Raw genomic sequence first — 19,404 nt, 5'->3', positions numbered from 1 at the left:
ACGTCACAAAAATTTTTTTTTGAAGCGAAAGGAAAGGATTTTTGTTTTTAAAAAATTTTTTTTTTTTTTTTTTTTTTTTTTTTTTTTTTTTTTTACACAATAGTAGTGGAAATTTATCTGGGTGTTGCTAGGGCTATTGTAATAATTGGATATGCTTTTAATCCAAACAAGTCCACTGGAGCACTGGCTGTGTGTTTAAGGCTCCGCTCCAAACTCAAGTCATTTGCAGCCTCAAGATGTTCAGTGTTGGGTTTTGCTCCAGAGTTTTGGGTGTAGATTAAAAAACAAGGGAAGTAGGATTTATGCCTTCCTTTCAAGAATGACTTTCCTGTTGTACCACAAGGTCAGATTATTGAAGTAAATGATCTAACACTTCATCTCAGCTTTATCTTTGTCTGGTGTGTTCCATATGTCCATTGATGTTTTATACAAAAGTATGAGTGTGAAGCAGAGTCACAATTTTTAAATTTAGGGGTAATTAAAAAGAAACAAAACCAAAAAAAAAAAAAGCAAAAATGTTCAAATTGTTTTTTCTCCAACTTTACAATCGTGCTAATTTATCTTGGTCAATTGCATGGAATCCCAATGAAATACATTTGAATTTGTAATGGAGCAAATAGTGGACAAAGTTCAAAGGATACAGATACGGAAAAAATAATTTTTACTTAAATTTTTCAGAAACGTTTCGCTGTCTTATATTCTTTCCTTTTGTACATCAGGCACAAAGATATTTTATATCCAATTAGAAGTTTAGTTATTTAAGTCAACTAGTGTTCTGAAACTAAAAAAAAAAAATGTTGAACATGACAATCTAACAGCTGAATGTCCCTGGAAGTAAACATTTCCATTTTATCAACTGAAAATCATTTTAATGTTAAAAGAAACAATCACACAGAGAAAAGAAAATGCACAAATAACACAGAAGAAAAAGAAAGCTGCAAAAGTTACAAAAAGCTCTGCAGTGAGAAGGGGTGAGCAGTTAGCACCACTGACCTTTTATGAAAACCCCAATATAGTTTAAAACAAACAAACAAACAAAAAATTATTAACCCAACAATTTGGTTCTGCTCAATACATTTTAATTACGGCCAGATCAGTGCTACTTTTGACACATGCAAAACTCAGGGGAACATCTGCACAGCTTGCCAATTTTGAGACCAAAAACCAGAGAAATATACTCCACTGGACTGATGGAATGTGGCCGAGTCCAGTCAGAGCAATAAAATCATACTGCAAATCATATTTAAAAAAGAATAAAAATAAAATGTTTGGAGACACGAAGTCAAGGCTTACCCAAGTCTGGCTTTAGCTCAGTAGGTAAGCTTAATTTCCGTGACATCTTTGCTGGAAAAAAGAGAACATCCCTCTTTACAAACACACATCTAAGCTATGACACGGTGCCATGCAAAGCCAGGTACCCAGCACTGGACAAGAATTGTGTACAATGCTGAGACACACCTAAAGAAAAAAAAAACAAAAACAAAAAAAACAAAAAACAGAAAAGCTGTGACATGTTCCAGGGAATTGGTTTACTGACGAGAGGAGTCAAGATGCTACGTAAAAACATAGAGGCAACTCCTATATCGCGAAGGCATGCTGTGACAGAACACCAAAACAGGGGACCTCTAGTTGTACAAATACCTAAAGAGAAGACCGGTAAGACAGACCAAAACTGCAAGGGCCATTCAGGACTGTCATGCCAAAGAAGCATGCAGCAAGAACCAGGAAGTAATAATAAAGAACATCAGAAATGGAAGAAGACAGTGACAGTGGAAAAAAGGTGATTTGACTTGACTGGAGTGGGTTTGCCCTTTTTAACATCACTTTTTGTGGAAGTGAAAAACAAATGAATATAAATAAAGGCTAGAGGTTGTTTCGCTCTCTGCAGTAGAAAGACGAAGGAAAAAGATGTACAAAAACAACTTTATCACTCACTGAGATATAACATTCTCTACAAATTGTTATGAGGCTTAGATGTGGCAGGAGTTAACATTGGTGCTTTAATATATGACCAGACTCTATTCCAAAAAAGCGAACGTGAAATCTACACCTCTACCCTAAGAACAAATGAGGTTGCATGTGTGTATGTTTAAGATCTTTTATAAATAAAAGAAACAAAATTAATTCTTTCAGTTTTAGAGCTACCATGCTGAATCATAAAGCATTGTCTCATTCATGCCTATTTGTTTACAATTTTAAGGCGCACAATACTTCTGAAACAATGTGATTGGGTGAAATCACCAAGTTCATTAATATTTAATGCTTTTTTAATTATAATTAAAAATGGCAAATGGTATATATTGTGTGCATTTTACCTAGAGATGTAGTGACCAGGAGATTTATTCCTAGTTACAGTTTAGAGGCATGTAAATAAGTAGTTACACAATCTGAACTAGATACAGCGTTAACATGTCAACATGTTTTGCATGCATATGCTAAAAAAACAACAAAAAATCTTAATAAATTTCATCCACATTGCATGGTCCAATTGTTATCAAGATTGTACATCACTCAACTCTGTCACAAAATTTGATTGTTCTACTATCTATTTTTCTTGACAGGAGCAGAGTTTCTACATTGCAGCCTTAAACTGATGGTGACACATCTATGATGTTTTGATAACACCTTCGACATAAGCAAGACAAACAGCAAACGAGGGGCCACAGAAGCACCAGCGCAGGAAAACTGGTTGGACTGTACACTTAGGAGTGGAAGTCGTAAAGGACACAAGAAGAACGCTTACTCAGTGGTGAGGGCCTAGATTAAAGATGGAGTCGGACAGCAGGGACAGGAACCGGAGGTCCCGCATCACGAAGGCAACCAACATTACCGCTCATAGACCTGATTGAAGTTCCCGAGTCAGTACTGGTGGGGCGTGATGGTTTAAACCCAGTTTTACCCGGTCAGTGTTCTATCTGCAGGTTCGCCTATACCTTTAACTTTTAGGTAGTCAAGTGGTCGTCTCAGTCCCATGCCAGGATTCATTCATGGCTTGTCCAAGTACTTCACTTACCAATCCACTGTGTAGCATCAACAGGCGGTGTATAGACTTGTTATTTCTGAACAATGCTTGTCCCTCGAAGGAAAACTGCACGGAGCCACATAACTAGTTTGCACGACAGAGACTGGTTTCTTATCAGGATTAAGCAGACGATGACAAAGAACGGCCATGCAACACCACCAACACAATCCAGACAAGCTATCAGTCTGTTAGTTTGTAAATCTGGACTGGAAGAAGTTTCCTGTGTTGAGTCAGTTATGCCCCAGGCTCCACTCCTGATGTCTCCTGCCAATTTCTTTAAGTTTTAGCTTCAACTAACACAAAAATATAATAGTCTGACATGATAGAGCTGCAATCTTCTATAAACTCATGTCTAGCTCCTGCTGACAATGTTGCCAGTGGAGCAAATTGCTGGACTAAAATTCCAGTATTTCCTATGTGTTTTGACAGAAGGTGTCTATTATTATTCTCGCAAAATATATATATTTTTTGTACATAAAACTTACAACGTTTTTTTATTCCGTCCTAAAAACTTAGCACTTTGGCTTAAATGTCAAATATTTTGCAAGTCCTGTATTAGTTGAGCTCTGGGCACATTCCTCCCACGCTGACCGTTTTCTGGAAATGTCTGAGCACAGTGCAGAGCAGGTCATATCACACACACAGACACAGAGGTGCGTCAGTCAATCCAGTCCCTCTTAATTCAAACATCACTGCAGCACGTAGAAAACTTGGATTGAAATGCTCAGTTGTTAGATTTAATATTGCAGATACTAAACAGTTAGGTAATGAATTGATCTACAGTCTATTCTTCAATATAAGGTTTAGGGGCATCTCAAATGTGACACTAAAGTTTTTGCAGACTTTATTTTGTTTTTACCATTGACCAAAGCACTGGAGATAAATGAATACAAAGTTGGAACAATGATGGGCTCTGGGGTTTCATACCATATTGTAAACAATCATATCAGGACAGACGGCAAACGCAAACACACTTACAGTCTCTGACACATGTGCTACATACAAGTAGCATGCAGGATGTGTATCATACAACTAATTTGTCTCAAAGCAGTTGCAATGTCATCGTCATTCTAGGTCATCCTCTGCTCCAAGAACTTTCAGTTTTCTCAATGTTATGTATTTTTTTTTTGCATTCAAATATATATATATATTAAAGAATTTGTTGTATAAAAACAAATTAAGCCATCCACTTATATTGAAATGCATACAGAACAAAAAGGTAGTGGAACAGAAGGTAACCTTGACATACTGTGAAATTTCTTTTTTTTTCCGTTTATTTCACTTAAATTATTTATTCCAAGTAGTATTTGCTGACTATAGACACCAAGGACAACGGAAGTGTATTCACAACAAAGAAAAACAAATAAACAAACAACCAAACAAAAAAAAAAAAAACAGGTACCAAATTGGGACCATATTTGTCCTGCCAACAGAGCCTCTTATGGAAACTTTGGGCCAGTCTTACCTCCTCTACCACCTCCATTGTAGAACTGTTGAAGATTGCTGTGTGACATCAAGACTTTTGGGATAAGGGGAGGGGGAGTAAAGTACAGTAAATGTACAGTTAGAAACAACTTCTTGAGTCAGTTTAGTTTTAATGGGAAAAGTATATTTTTTTTCACGCAATAGTTCTTCAGAATATCAGCTTAAAGTTGCAGTATCTTTTATAAAGAATGTTTTTTTTTTTTTTTTTTTACGTATTTGCTAAAACTGTCACTATGTCGAGTATAATATGACAAAGCTAATGAGTTCCTCTGCCTCCTCCATGTGGTTCTACAGCCGGAGAAGATTGATTTGTTCACAAATTATACGTCTCATGTTCTACAGTCAGGATATAGAAACAGTTATAACAAATATGCAAAAAAAACTTAAATAAAATAAAATATATATATATATAAATTACCAACTGCTGCTTTAATTTCAGCTTTTCATATGGGCTTGTGCAGAAGTGAAAAAAGTTTGTGTGAAAAACAAAAAAAAAGAAACATATACATAAAGTTTTAATTTCTTTACGTTGTGTGCTTATGTCATTTTTAATTATTTTTGAACAATTTAGAGGATAACTGTGATTTAAAAAAGCAATCCATGTTGTTATCCCATCAGAAAACCCTGATACTTTTCTGAAAATAAAAAAAAAAAAATAAAAAACTTGGGTTTAGACCAAATGACTATTTAAAGCAGTTAACTTATGCTGGAAAGCCCCTTATCTCTCTCTTCACCATAAATTATGCATAGCAGACCGATGTATCATACTGTGGGGTCTTGATGGCACCAGACATGGGGGTTGGAACTACAATCACACCTGGAAACAGCAGGCAGACTCGGAGACGTGATTTGTATCTGACCTTTAAATTTCATCATTTTATCGCACAGATGCCAACTCACCCATAATGAGAAGAAACTGGGCCATTTTGTTTTCCCAAGGGTACCAGCAATGTAGATTATATGAATGGAAACAGAGGAGCATCTCTGCAAACCAGAAATCTGTACTTTTGTTACCATTTATAAAAACTGCTTATGCATTTAGGGGAATAGATGTAAGTGGACCCAGGAAACAAACTGAAGGATATTGACATAAAATCTAAGTTGAGAATTCATTTGGATATTCTTGGGAACATATTAAATGCATCACAGCGCTTCTATTATTATTTTTTTAGATAATTATACCATTGCGCAGGTACTGAAAATGCAAAAATTATATTTCTCCAACTGAAACTAATAGGATTCTCTTACACATTGTTAAATGTAAAGCTGCATTCACTTTGCAACTATCAACAGTAACACTAAGCTCATATATGCTACAAAGATTTACAGTTTCCACAAAATATGATGATCTATAAAAGAAATTTGAATTTTGTGTATCGGACTCTGAGAAGAAGTTAATGAATATGTGTGGAAATGGGAATATGTTGTATGGACTAAAAAAAAAAAGTATTTCCAAATGCTGAGGATGAGTGAAACTGAGAGTAAAGCAATGATATGGTTTAACAAAAATGTGCACCGTGAAGTTCTGCTTTAATAAGCAACAATTAAGAATAATATTTTTTGAAAAGCAGCAAAAAAGACTGATGTCTGCTCTGTCTACACTGTATAAAAGCTATAACGCACAATTTGGACTTGTACTGTTTGGACAAACCCGTTTCAACAGGCACACTGAAGGACATGTTACCTGAAGTTGGAGACTTGCAGCGATCCTCCGACGTGGCCGAACACTCGTTAATGTCACACAAGCCTACAGCGGAGCAGATGAAACACAAATCGGCATTAAACTTGAATGAATGAAATCTTTATTTTGAAAATGTAAACGATATATGTCGGCTCAAACAAAACGCAGTAAAAATAAGCAAAACATACAAATGGATGGGCGGTGTTCTGCTTTGAAAAGAGCGGAGTGGGTTCCATTCAGTTTCCATTCAGTTTGAATGTTTGTTTCCCTTTTTGCCACATACACGTTTCCGTGTGTGCAGTCATGCGCATGTGTGACATTGTCCTATGGGGCAGAAAGCCAGTCAGACCGCACTCCCTCTTGGCACACAAACACAGCTGGACGTCTGATTACAGCTGAAGCTCGCCAAGCCCCGACATGAACCAGCCTGGTGCCCATAGTGACACCAGATGTAGTATTCATACAGCAGATTTTTCTGCAACATTGTGGAAATGAAGATGACTAAATTCAATATTTTCAGTTTTCGATAGTTGTTTTCAGTAGCAATCGATGACGAGTCATTATCATAAGGTCATCACTCGGCATGTGTGCGTTCCTTGCAAACTTGCTAATAAGACAAATGGGAATTGGGTTTCTAGCAGGCAGTGTATCTGCAACTGCTGTTGTTCAGCACATGATGGCAGTGTGTCGACGCTGAATCCAGTTACGTGTTGCAGATGCTTTGGAGCTCAGGGAGAGAAAAAAAAAAAAAAAAAAAAACATGCCATCAAAAGGTATGGAAGCAGGAATGTGGAGACCATAAACAAAAATGGAAAAGGTCGAGTTGTGAGCGCTGTGTTAAAATGCTTTGTCATGGATAAGCCTGGCACACTAGAGTTGGATAGCATCAATTTATCTGACCTTGCAAAAGTGCTCATAATACTTGCCCCTTTTCTTGTTTTGTCATGTTTCAGCCCCCCCCAAAAAAAGATGTATTGAATGGTTTTGATTTCTACCAAATAAAAATCTAAAAGATGTTATATTAATTTAGTGACCCTCTGTTACTCTAATACCTTTAACTAAAAAAATACACTGCAGCCTCATAGACGACAAAAAAAAAAAAACTATTTTAATTAAAACTGTCCTCTTAATTATAACTTAATGTCAATATTAATACAACAATTCCCTGAAGACCTGAGAGGGTTGTTAGAGAATATTAATAAAAAAATTAAAAAAAAAGCTGTATCACGAAGACCAGCAGACAGAGCAGGCAGGTCGGGGATTCAGCCGCAGAGAGGTTTAAAGCAGGGTTAGGTAATGAAACAATATCTCAAACTTTGAACAGAACTCTGGGCACCGTTCAATCCGTCAGCCGAAAATAGAACGAGAATGGCAGGTCTACCAAGACATGCCTGTCTGCGTATAACTACAGGTTCGGCAAAGGGAGCATTAATCAGAGAAGCAGTCAAGAGGGCCACGGTAACTCTAGAGGAGCTGAAGAGACTCGCAGCTTTCATGAAGAATTTGTTGACAGGACAACTATTTGTCTTGCACTTAACAAATCTGACCTAGATGGAAGAGTTGCAAGAAAAAAAAGTGCTGAAAGAAAGCAATAGGGAACCTTTTGTATTTCAAGATATCTAGGAAACGGGAAATGTGAAAGAAGGGTTTGCTTATAACTAATTTACTTATAACCAAAATGCTGTATTAAGAAGCAAAGCACTCTGGACTTTGCTCTATACACATGTGTATAGAGCAAAGTATTGGACCCCATGATGTCCAATATTGGACATCATGGGGTCCAGTATTACAGCTAAAAACACTTCAATAGTGTATGAAATCCTATTTGTGGCTTCAAAAGTCAGTCACCGTTTAGCAGGAATACAATCCTAAACACACAAACGAAAATAAAATGGTTTGATCAAAGGACATTTCTGTGTCAGAACGGCCTAGTTAAAGCCACATCTAGATTCAGCTGAGGTTGATTGGTAGAACGTGAAAATGAATGTTCACAGAAGCCGTTCACGAAATCTGACTGAATGAGTAATTCTGCTAAAAGGAATGGGCATGTATTTTAGTTTTGATGTGTATAGGTACACATCAAATGACAAACCTTCCCACTCCACAGTCCTAAGTATCTCTACTACATAAAATTTGTGGCTGTAACTTGAAACGATGCGAAAAAAAGTGATTGGGAATAAATATTTTAGCAAACCATCGTGGATGCAGTGTATGTGTGTCTCATATTTAGATCAGTTTACAGATTAGATCAGGGACTAAACACTAGTGGTGAAGCTTCCGAGGCAATAACAAGTCATCATGCTTAATGACAAGCTAAACCTGTCATCTGAGAAAAAAAAAAAAGCAAATTTGAATTAATTTCCTTTGGGATTTTGTGTATTAATATGGCCACTGGTGAAAGGCTGAAAAGAACAGAATTATATTTCTAAATGCTTAGATTGATTTTTTTTATTACAGTGTGAGTTTGTTCAGTCACTTTGTCATCGCTTTATCATTTTTAACTTATTTTAAAAAAAGGCCACTAGTCTGCCTCATATTTTGTTTAGCTTTTGGTTTCACTCATGTTTTTCTGCATCTTTTTTTTTTATTTCTCAAAAAAATAAAGGGAACACTAAATCCAAATGAATCGAATAATCTGGATTAAAGCATCGGTCAGGTCCTGGACAGTCCGTGCTGCAATGTGGTGTTGGTGGATGGAATGAAAAAAAGATGTGCTCCATTTGATTCAGATCAGAGGAATGTACAGGCCAGACCATAGCATCAATACCTTCAACTTACAGGAACTGCAGAAACACGTCAGCCACATGAGGCCTGGCATTTTCAGGAACCGAGGGCCCACGGCATCGGCATACGGTCTCACAATGAACACAAGAATCTTCTCCCGCTACCTTATGGTAGACCGGGCATGTCTGGCTAGCACATGGAGGACTATGCAGCCCTCCAAAGAAATGACTCCCCACACCATTACTGACCCACTGCCAAACCGGTCATGCTGGGGGACGTTGCGGGCAGAATAACATTCTCCACGGCGTCTCCAGACTCCGTCACGTGCTCAGCGTGAACCTGCTCTCATCCGTGAAGAAAACAGTGGTGAATCTGCCAATCCTGGTGTTCTCTAGCAAATGCTGATCGCTCTGCTCGATAATGGGTTGTAATCAAGGACTCGCCTTGTGGACGTCAGGCTCTCATGTCACCCTTATGTCCGCTGGCCTGTCTCCCCGTACCTCTGCCATGCTTTGGACATTGTACTGACAGACACTGCAAAGCTTTATAGCACATCCCATTGATGTGGCCTGTTGACTGTGGGTTGTAGACCTCATTGCATGCCACCACTTAGATGTCAGCCAGAAAGAATGAGACAGCCTGACAACCACTCCTTTTATAAGAGTCATCTTGCTAATTGCCTCTCACTTCCACCTGTTGTCTGTTCCATTTACACAACAGGAGGTGAAATTGTTTCACATTGAGTGTTGCTTTCTAACTGGACAGCTTGACTTTACTTAGACATTGTGTTATTTAGGTGTCCCTTTATTTTTTTTTTAGCAAAGTTCTATTTCTACATTTTTGTTGCATGTCGATTAGCGTCTCATTGAGAAAAAGAAAAACAAAAACAAAAAAAAACAAACAAAAAAAACAACAACAACCTGCATTTAAAAATCTAAAATCTTCATTGTGGCTGGTTGCAGAAATTTCAACAAACTTTTCATCTTTCACATGTCTTCTTTGTCCTTTACCTCCCGAAGGTTGCCGCGTTTTCCTTGGCGACCGAGGCTGTCTCTGGTAGGGATCATTGGATCCGTAAAGCTCCACCGTCCCCAGATTGAGAACTACCGTTTTCTGGATGTAGTCCACCACCGCCAGGCCGTTACTGTTGCCAAACACCAATCTAGGGAGCAATTGAAGCAAAGACGGAGGCAGTGGAAGAAGCACAAGGGCAAGAAATTTAAGAAACAAGGATAAAAACGCATGGGTTAGAAACAAAGTTATCCAACAGCATCGACTCCGAACGGCTGGATTAAAATGCACAGTACACTTAAGATTCTATGAAGAAAAAACATATCAACATTGTTAGAAACTATGTATCATTTTCCATATGCATTTCAGTTGTTCACAACTTTATGCTGATCAATCACATGAAATGCCTGTAAAATAAGACTAAAGAGTTTGAGGTTCCAAAGGGACAAAAAAAAATATAACTAATTTTATCAGGCAATATAACATCATCAAATGAAACCTCTAGATGAAGCTGAAACAGATTCCAGTGTTCTTACAAACTCTCGGTGTATCCACTTACAGGCCGTAGGAGGAATTCATCGCCAGACTTGTGATCTGCTGAGGAGGCTCTCCACTCACCCACACTGACTGGACCACCAAATCCACCTGGTAGCCTGGAGACTGCTTCAAAGGAGAACTTCGTACTCTGTAGAAGAGACAAAAAAAAAAAAAAAGGAATGAGAAAAAGGCAAAAGAAGAGCACAAAAACAAGAGAAGTACAAGTGGTGCAGCTGGATATGTGTAGCAGATGAAGCTCTGTGTGAGAGGGGGAGATGGGGGGGTTTGTGGCTGAGAACGCTCGAGGCCTCTGAATAACTCTATGCAGCTGTGCTCGAGGCTGAAAGCAAGACTTGTGTGTGTTAGTGTGCATGCAAGTGCTCCTACTTCTTTCATGTGAGCCCTTTTCTGTGCATGTCTGTCTCGTACTTAAGGCAGGGTATGTTGCCTCCGTCAGAGTTGTTGCTGCTGGTAGAGGGGTGTGAAGGTGGGCCGCTTGTCTGAGGGGAGGCACCAGGGGTGGGATGTGCCGATGTTTGTTCGCCACCTCCACCATCTGGAGACTCCGTTTCGTTCAGCTCGTACTGCATTCGCACCTCTAGTAACTGCAAACACACACAGATGTGCACAGGACGACAGCGGAGATGAGAATATATTAGCGAATATCAGGGTTCCTATGCATTTTCAATTTTATTTCCTGTCAAATTTCATTCTTTTTTTTATGATAGCGGTTTTAGAATTAACATATAAAGTGTTTTCTGGTACTGTAGTACCACATTTATACTGTGTCTTGCAAAATTATACATACACAGCAACCTTTTCTCACTTTGACACATTACAATCAGAACTCTGTATACTTGGATCCCCCAAAAATGATGTGCTATTTAATCTCTGTATAAACGTAAGATTGATAAAATTGCTAACTTAACTGCAGATGCGTCTATTGGTCTTTATTAGATCAATAAACACATTTAAGGCTACTTAAATGTAGCCTTAAATGCCCATCTAAAATAACAGGGCAGGGAAAGCTTTAGTCAGAGAAGCAGCCAAGAGGCCCTTCATAACTCTGGAGGAGCTGCAGAGATCCACAGCTCAGGCGGGAGAGAATCTGTCAACAGGACTATTTATTGGTCGTACACTCCAAAAATCTGCCCCTTATAAAAAAGAAGTCCCATTGTTAGCCACGAACTATGTTAGGGTGTGAAAAGGCAAACATAAAGGAAATTCTCTAGTCAGATGACATTGTGACTGACTGACTGCGCCTGCAGTGCTAGGTGTGGTGAAAAATTCATGGGTAAGAATGGCCCAGTCAAAGTTCATACCTAAATCCAATTGAGAATCTATGGCAAGGTTTGAAAACTGTTGTTTACAGGTTCTGTCCACCCACAATGACTGAGAGCTTGAGCTATTTTGCAAAGAAGAATTGGCAACAATTTTAGCCTTTAGACTGTGAAGCTGCCAGAGCTAAAATTGCAGCTCGAGTTGGCTCTACATCATAATCACTTCGGAGGGCCGAATACCAATGCAAGCTTTTCAGAAATAGGAACAGAATTTTATTTTAGTGGGGATGATACATTGTACGGCTAATGCAGCCGATATGCTGCACAGATTTGATAGCTATAGGTAATTTCCCACTTTTGTCAGAAGTCGTTTTTTTTTTTTGTTTGTTTGTTTTACTTTTTCTACTATCAACTTAATTTGCAAATGTATTTCAAAAAAAGTAATTTTCCTTCAACTGCAAAATTAAGAGCTACTAAGAGTTGCACTTTCATATAAAATTCAAACAAACAGCAGCAAAGCGTAAATGTGACAAAATGTGGAGACATTCACATGTGGCTTTGCGTGGCAACAACAATTATTCAAACAACAGGATAACGTGATGGTGAATGACATCTGCATGCGTTCAGACAGTCGCCTGTGATGAAATGGATTTGTCAGTGATGGGTCTTGCATGTATGTGTGTGGGCAGACTGAAAGTCAAAGAGGTCCTCGAATACTGAAATACTTTATTCCTTCCAAATCCCCCTCTAGGCTACCCCGTTGCAACCTCCGCCTTCGCAAAGATACACACAGCTCCTGAGCTCAAACACAATGCTGATAAGCTTTTCTCCTTGGCATTCTGTCAGCCTCATTAGCCCCATTGACATGTGGGAGTTTAGAGTGATCAGTGCCCTTCTTCAGATTCTCTCCCTCTCTCCTCTATCTTCACTCCTACAAAGGTTGTGTAGAAGTTTGGCCTTATGCAAAAGAAAAGAAAAAAAAAAAAAAACACTTTTCCAGCTATATCCTCGTATCTAGCCCTGATTCCACACTGCAGCATTTGTGAGGTGAGCGTGTAAGTTTGATCAGACTCTTTAAATTCATGAATGCTTTTTGAGGGTTTTAAATATTTATGACAAACAGTTCTGAACTTAAAAAAAAAAAAGAGGGCATCAGTGAGACGCATCACAGCACTGCCCACACACTGTGATTGAAAAGAGCCAGGTGCAGCAGCAGCAGCACAGAGAATAGATTAACTGCATTTGTTTTTATTCAGCTAAACACAGACTCCCACTGCACTGCCATTAACACTTAGGTTGCTATCAAAGAAGATTATAACGTTGGTCTAGCTTTGCTTGCTTCACTGCTGTCTGTTGGCATGGCAACCTCACTGCCTCTGAGTGTGTGTGTGTGTGTGTGTATTGTTTATATGTCTAAGCGTCTTAAATCGGGACAGGAACCAAGTGTCGAAAGCAAATCACAAGAAAACAAAGGCCCTGTTTGGTGATGGAGATTGTTTCCATTACCTTGTTATCCTGAACACAGGTTTTCTTTTTTTTTTTTCTTCTTTTTTTCAAAAAAATCTAAACTTTTCAAGACTCAGCTTTGCAGACCTTTCTGTCATTTACGTGCATTTTCAGATTTAGAAGACTCAAGTTCTGTATGAATTTATGACAAATATATTAATGATGAAAAGGTTTTAAATACTGATCTCGACAAAACAAAAAGTGGGAGAAGGAAAGAAAGAAGGAAGACATGGAAATAAAGGAAATGATGATCCGATTCTTTTTCGGACTGTGTAGGAACTCTGTTGTGTGTACGAGCTTGCACTGCTGCAGCTGACTTTTTGAAAAAGTAAAAAGCAACATTTTAAATAAAGGCAACAACTGGAACCCACCTGCACCACCTCAGTAGTTACTTCGAGCTTGCTGAAGCGGTAGATGATAACGTTGGCTGACACCCCGGCCACGCAGAGCATCCTGCTCTCAGGGCACCAGGCCATAATCTGAATGGCGAAGGGATCTTCGTCCGACACCTCGGTGCTGCCCTTGTCTTCCTTGGATCGGTTCCTGTCAAAAACCTTTGCCGTTTTTAGCTTATAGAGCACCTGGAGCATTACTGAAAAGGAGCCAAGGGAAAAAAAAAAACAAAAAAAAACAAAAACATATAAGTTACGGTGTCAGAAAGGTAAAGACTCAGAACTGAACGAGGGCTTTATTCACTTTACTCAATTCTGTGAGAACGAACCTAACCAAAAATAATCTCCAACACTGAATATCTCAGATGTTCTCTCAAATGTACCTCTTTGGCTGAAAGTTTGGAAAAAGTTCTATTTTAACAAAAAAAATAAACAGAAAACAGGATGCACAGATTAACAGTGGGAATGACGTACTTGCAGAGGCATCCCAGAACTTCACTGTTCCATCAGCATGACTGGAATGAAATAAAAAAAGACATTTTGTAGAAGAATAACAGGGAGAAAGTCAATACTGACAATCACAAAAACCCTAGCTAGACGTTTGCCACAAATTTGATAGGAGACAGAGCCAAAATCTGGAAGAAAGTGATCTGGTCAGATGATGATGAAACCAGACCTTCTGGCCTACATACAGAAAAACGTGAGGTGGAAAAATAACGTGGCACATCATCCTAAGCATTTCTTTGTTTTTCCTATTTTGAAACATGAGGCTGGCAGCCTTATGTTGTGAGGGCTGCTTTTTGTAAAACAGGAACAGTTCAGCAGTTGAGTTTACTGTTGGCGCTAAATGCAGGGTAGTCCCTGAGCGAAACCCGTTAAAGGCTGCGAAAGAGAGCGAGCGCGGCGAGGCTCATCTTTCCACAAGGCAACTAAACATCTAGGCAGACCAACAATGGAATGATTAGATCACTGAATGGTCAAATCCAGACCAACTAGATATCCCATTGTGAATATGTGGCAATATTTTAGTTAGAATCTTTATGCTGGAATGAAAGAAAGGAAAAAAGTAATAAAAATAAGCATTCTGCCCCATAATTATGTCCTGTTTGAGATTTAAGGTTGTAATAAAAATAAGAATTTATTGTTTGTCAGTGTACATTATGTACAATGAGATTAAATGTGATGAAAATGTGAAAAAGCTTCATGGCATATTTTTTTTTCTTTTCACTGCATACTATCATTCCTTTATACTGACCTTTCAATTTCACAAAAGTTATTATGGTTTGATTCTCTGTTTTCACAGATTCCTCTCTGAGCAACATTGCAGGTTAGTCGGGTGATACTAGTCAGTGGTCTACAATAATAAACATCATTACAGATTAGATTAGATAATTTTAAAGTGAGAAAAACATAGATCTCTCAAATTTCTAAAGTCAATGACAGAATGTCCTTTAGCCATGTACCACAATTTGTATTGACGAAAGCAAAGTTATCTCCCATACTGGTCACAAAAGTGTAACTTCTTTATTAAATTATTTCCCTTTTCAAATATGTTGACATTGTCATATCTTTAGCATCAGCTAAGGTTAATGGACTTGCGACAAAAGTGCTGCAAGCCCCAGCGTTCTGGAGAGAACCTTAACCTCTGCAGACTAGCAATTGAGCACATTTGTGAGTTTTCCTCTGGGATTAATAAAGTATATTCATTCATTCAGTCAGTCAGTCATAGAGGTGAACAGAAAGGAATAAGAGAGGAGTTCTTAGTGCACTAAGAAAACCCTGCTTCTGCTGAATCTTTATAACGACTAAAAAACAACAAAAAAATCTAAATTAGGTGCCCGCTGCGAAGGAAAATGTAAAAATCTTTCTCGCCGAGTTGACCTAAAGAGTGCAGTTAAGGTGGAAAACAATTGCAGCATCACGTCAGTGATGGTGCTTCTCATCTTACCCGGTGATGATGATCTCGGAGTAGCTCTGTGTGCCCTGTCCCCAGTTTCCACCACTAATAGGCCACTCCTTGATGAAGAGAGGACACACACATTAGTTAACAGGTATGTCAACGAACAGCTGTCGCTGTGCACGCCACTTCTGCACAGAGATGTCACGATGAACGTCTGCATGTGTGAATTTACAGATGGCAACACGCAGAGAGTCTTTCGGCATCTCTCTCAGTGTGTCTTGCAATAACACATTATACACCTCTGCGAGAGATTGTGTGTGTGTGTGTCAGTGGGGGGTCAGGCTCTCAAGTCTTCGACACACACAAAGGTCACCAGTATGACTCATGGTGATCTTCATATGAGAAGGCCCCCCTGCAGCTCAGTGAAGCTTTTCTTCAGCAAAAAAGAAAAAAAAAAAAAAAGAAGAGGCTAGGCTGCCAGTTCAGGTCAGTGCATTCTGACATTTCCAACAGAAAGCCGAACAAGGCGACAAGGAAAAGAACATAAGCATACATAATGGCTGAAAGAGCAGGAGGGGGGTCTGTCTGGTATGATATAAGAAAGGCAGAAGAGAATGAGAGGAGACTGGAGGTGTGCAGAACGAAAAATAGAATTGCTGAGAACTAGTAGATTTATGCATGTCTTGCTTCACGACGACATTAATTAATATTACTTTAGTTATAATTAGATTGTTGAGATTATATTGGAGTCCAATTTGTAGTTACATAAAACTGCCCTTTAATCCTTGCAACTTTATTGTTTTTGGAGTATGGCATAAAGGTTAGAAGGTGTTTTTTTTTTATATAATTTACATACATAATTTGTATATTATGAGTCAGTAAGGTATAAAGGGTAAAAATTAAAATCAGCACATTTTATAACTCTCTGGTTTGAAATAAAGTCTAAACTGCTACATCTATGGATCTAAAATATTAACAGTGATTTAAATGGGGACATTTGTTTCAATACTTTTTGATTATAACTGAACACAGTATAAAAATTGTAATTGGAGAACTTGACAAAACAAAATATTTTGTTCATTCGGGTTCAATTATTTTTTCTCTAAATATATCAAAACCTTAATTAAAAACATGTTTTTTTTTATTTCCTCAGGTTTTCTTTGACTCCTAGTAAATCATCTGAAACAATAAAGTATCATAAAAACAAAAGAGGATAAGTAAAAGGGATAAGTGTGTTAATGAAACAGTAAATGCTGCTGTATTGATTCATACAATATACTGATCATACCGAGAGTGAAAATGCATTTCCTGCAGATGTGTTGCTCACAGGATCTCTGTGATTTATTCTCCTTCTCTGAGGAGGCTTTTGCAGTTTTTGTTATCCTTTTCCTCTTTGATATTGGAAAAAAAATGAAAGAGGCCTTTATCAATGAGACGCGGTAGCTGTTCTTTACGGTACCTTTTTGCTGTAACCCTGTCGCTTTTGCCGCGAACCAACGGAGTAAAATGCAGGAATCAGGTCCACAGGGCAGTCGGCAAAGTACTCACAGCAGGTTACAGGAGACTCGTGGATCGTTAGAGGATATGGGTTCTCGAATATGGGGTAACTGTTAACAAGGTCGGAACAAACACCGATCACACAACTTGTTATGCATGAAGTGGTTCCACGTTGACAGAAGTGTTAAACACGCTTGCTTTATGTACATTGCATTTTGGAATATGACAAGAAAAAAAGAACAATAAATGGAAACAGAGGTACTCCCAGGACAACTTTAGTGGTCAAAGGAGCTTTAAATAATGTAGTTAAGAAAGTAAGACTTACCCATTTTGTGCAAGGTCGATCACCACTAAATCTTTTTCTAACAGGACCACCACAGCGTAAGGCTCCTGAAAATCTGCAAAAGTTAACAGATGGAATCATTTATTAAACACTTGGGAGAACGCCCCTGATTCCTACAAACCACAGAAGAACGAATCTTTCATAGAAAATTCGAACTGGATCAGTCTGTGTTTTATCTGGATAAACCGTCTTGGAAATAATTTTGATTATAGATTTTCATGAAAACATGTAATCTACGAACAATTCACAGGCCCAACATTGTAGCTAATACACTGGCACCCCATTCAAGCTTGTTTTTGTAGTGAATGTATGCAAATATTTAATCTTTAGAGACAACAGCGATCACTAAGCTGTTCCGTGCTGACAGCTGCTTAACGACATCAGCCTAGAGTTAAGAGCGTGTTTTTAGGGGACGTTGAAAAAGTTTATTATTTCCTTCTTTTTTTATATATAAAGGAATAAAAACAGAAAACTGGCTTTTTAGCATTAAATTGCTTTTTGGCATCAGGCTTTCTCTAAACCTTATAATAAATTGGTAACACTTTTTTTGAAGGGGTGTCCGTAAGACTGACATGAAACTGTCATAAACATGCAAAGGTGCTCTAAAAGTTGCATTAAAGTGTGAATTTAGCATGAATCAGTAAATAATGTCACTTTTAATGCAAAGTTCCATTAAAACTTGCATTAAAAGTCAATTAAATGTGTCAACTTTGCATTAAAAGCGTCATTATTCACCGAGTCTTAAGCATCCATGAAGACTCCTACATGTTCATGGCAGGTGTTATGTCATGTCTAAGACAGAGTCGTGTCTTATGCAGGTAACCTTCTAATAAAGTGTTACCAACAAATCTACGTAGTATTGCATTGTAGGTTTATTTTCATCATAGATACAGCTGCTTGTTACACTGGAATGTCTGAATTTGAGGTAGCTTTACAAACATTTCCACTTAAACAAGTGAATATCAGGTTTCTATATTTTCTGAAGTATAACATTGATAACGACTGTCATGCTGGAACTAGTCCAAGTTATACCCGTTATATAAAAAAATAAAAATAAAAAAGAGGTAAATCAGACAAGTATAAAGTATAAAATAGGAATGTTCTGAGTGGCTTGATGAAGGCTGCAGTCCAACAAAAAAAAAAAAATGTTTTTGTTATTGAAATCCTTGTACGCTTCATTTGGAATTATATGCAAATTTCATCCATAATATTACCAAAAACCTGTGTGGTTTATAAAAATTTCCATGTTCATAATTTGAAAATTGTTAGACAGGCTATGCAAATCAGTTTGCAGACAAGAGAAGGCCATCCCTGACAATATAAGTGTTTTAATTTAAAAGTTAACTTTTTCTGCAATTCTCATCTGAATGTGCAATGAGTTATGGTGCCAGCAAAATGATCTATGAGTGAAAACAGAAGTAACATGTTTCTGCAAATTGCTCTACGTGAAGAAATAATGTCAACAGGAGCAAAATTTAAACTGATTAGACAACTGGCTGAAGGTTTTGAGTCAGATATATTCAGGAATAAATGACAATTTTTTTTTTTATATTTTACGTGAGCACATTAAATCTGGTTAATAGAGCAATGTATTAATGCTGACCTGTTTGGCTGTGCAGGGAAAATATTAATTTTTACAAGATCAGAGTGGCACATGAACATCAACAACAACAACAACAACAAAAAACTACGTTACTGACTGTTGGGCCATGCCAGCAGAAACATGTCTTTTGAATGCATATAAACTAATACGATGCATGGGGCTGTGGAAGCCATTTATATTCCCCCTCCAGTGTTATTACATTTAGGATTACTGCATGTTCTGAAGCCAATTGTTGTACCGTGTAAACAGATCCCGCAATTTAATGAGGATTTAAGTGCACACCATCACACACCATCAGCAGACGTGTCTTGAGCAGCAACAGCAACCCAGTTGTGACCATCACCAGATTAAAAAAAAAAAAAAAAAAAAAAAAGCAGGGGGAGGGGCCCCACGGTTCCCCGGTATTTAAATGAATTTTTAATA

General features: G+C 38.0%; 1 protein-coding gene across 1 annotated transcript in view; it reads right to left on the bottom strand.

The window, feature by feature from the left end:
• LOC106949012 (syntaxin-binding protein 5-like) overlaps positions 1-19,404 on the bottom strand; it is a 54,290-nt gene that overhangs the window by 11,804 nt on the left and 23,082 nt on the right. The window contains exons 7-17 of the mRNA XM_015034961.1: positions 17,361-17,433; positions 16,998-17,145; positions 15,587-15,654; positions 14,113-14,153; positions 13,618-13,838; positions 10,890-11,065; positions 10,483-10,608; positions 9,923-10,074; positions 6,192-6,254; positions 4,488-4,541; positions 1,294-1,344 (exon numbers count right to left, since the gene is read on the bottom strand). Coding sequence (XP_014890447.1) covers positions 1,294-1,344; positions 4,488-4,541; positions 6,192-6,254; positions 9,923-10,074; positions 10,483-10,608; positions 10,890-11,065; positions 13,618-13,838; positions 14,113-14,153; positions 15,587-15,654; positions 16,998-17,145; positions 17,361-17,433 — 1,173 coding nt within the window. The remainder of the gene's footprint in view (positions 1-1,293; positions 1,345-4,487; positions 4,542-6,191; positions 6,255-9,922; positions 10,075-10,482; positions 10,609-10,889; positions 11,066-13,617; positions 13,839-14,112; positions 14,154-15,586; positions 15,655-16,997; positions 17,146-17,360; positions 17,434-19,404) is intronic.

The sequence above is a fragment of the Poecilia latipinna genome, unplaced genomic scaffold, assembly GCF_001443285.1.
Source record: "Poecilia latipinna isolate Pla-1442-1.1 unplaced genomic scaffold, P_latipinna-1.0 Scaffold318, whole genome shotgun sequence".
NCBI classification, from domain to species: Eukaryota; Metazoa; Chordata; class Actinopteri; order Cyprinodontiformes; family Poeciliidae; genus Poecilia; species Poecilia latipinna.
Note: the sequence above shows the minus strand (reverse complement) of the source record. Positions and strands in the feature narration are given on the sequence as shown.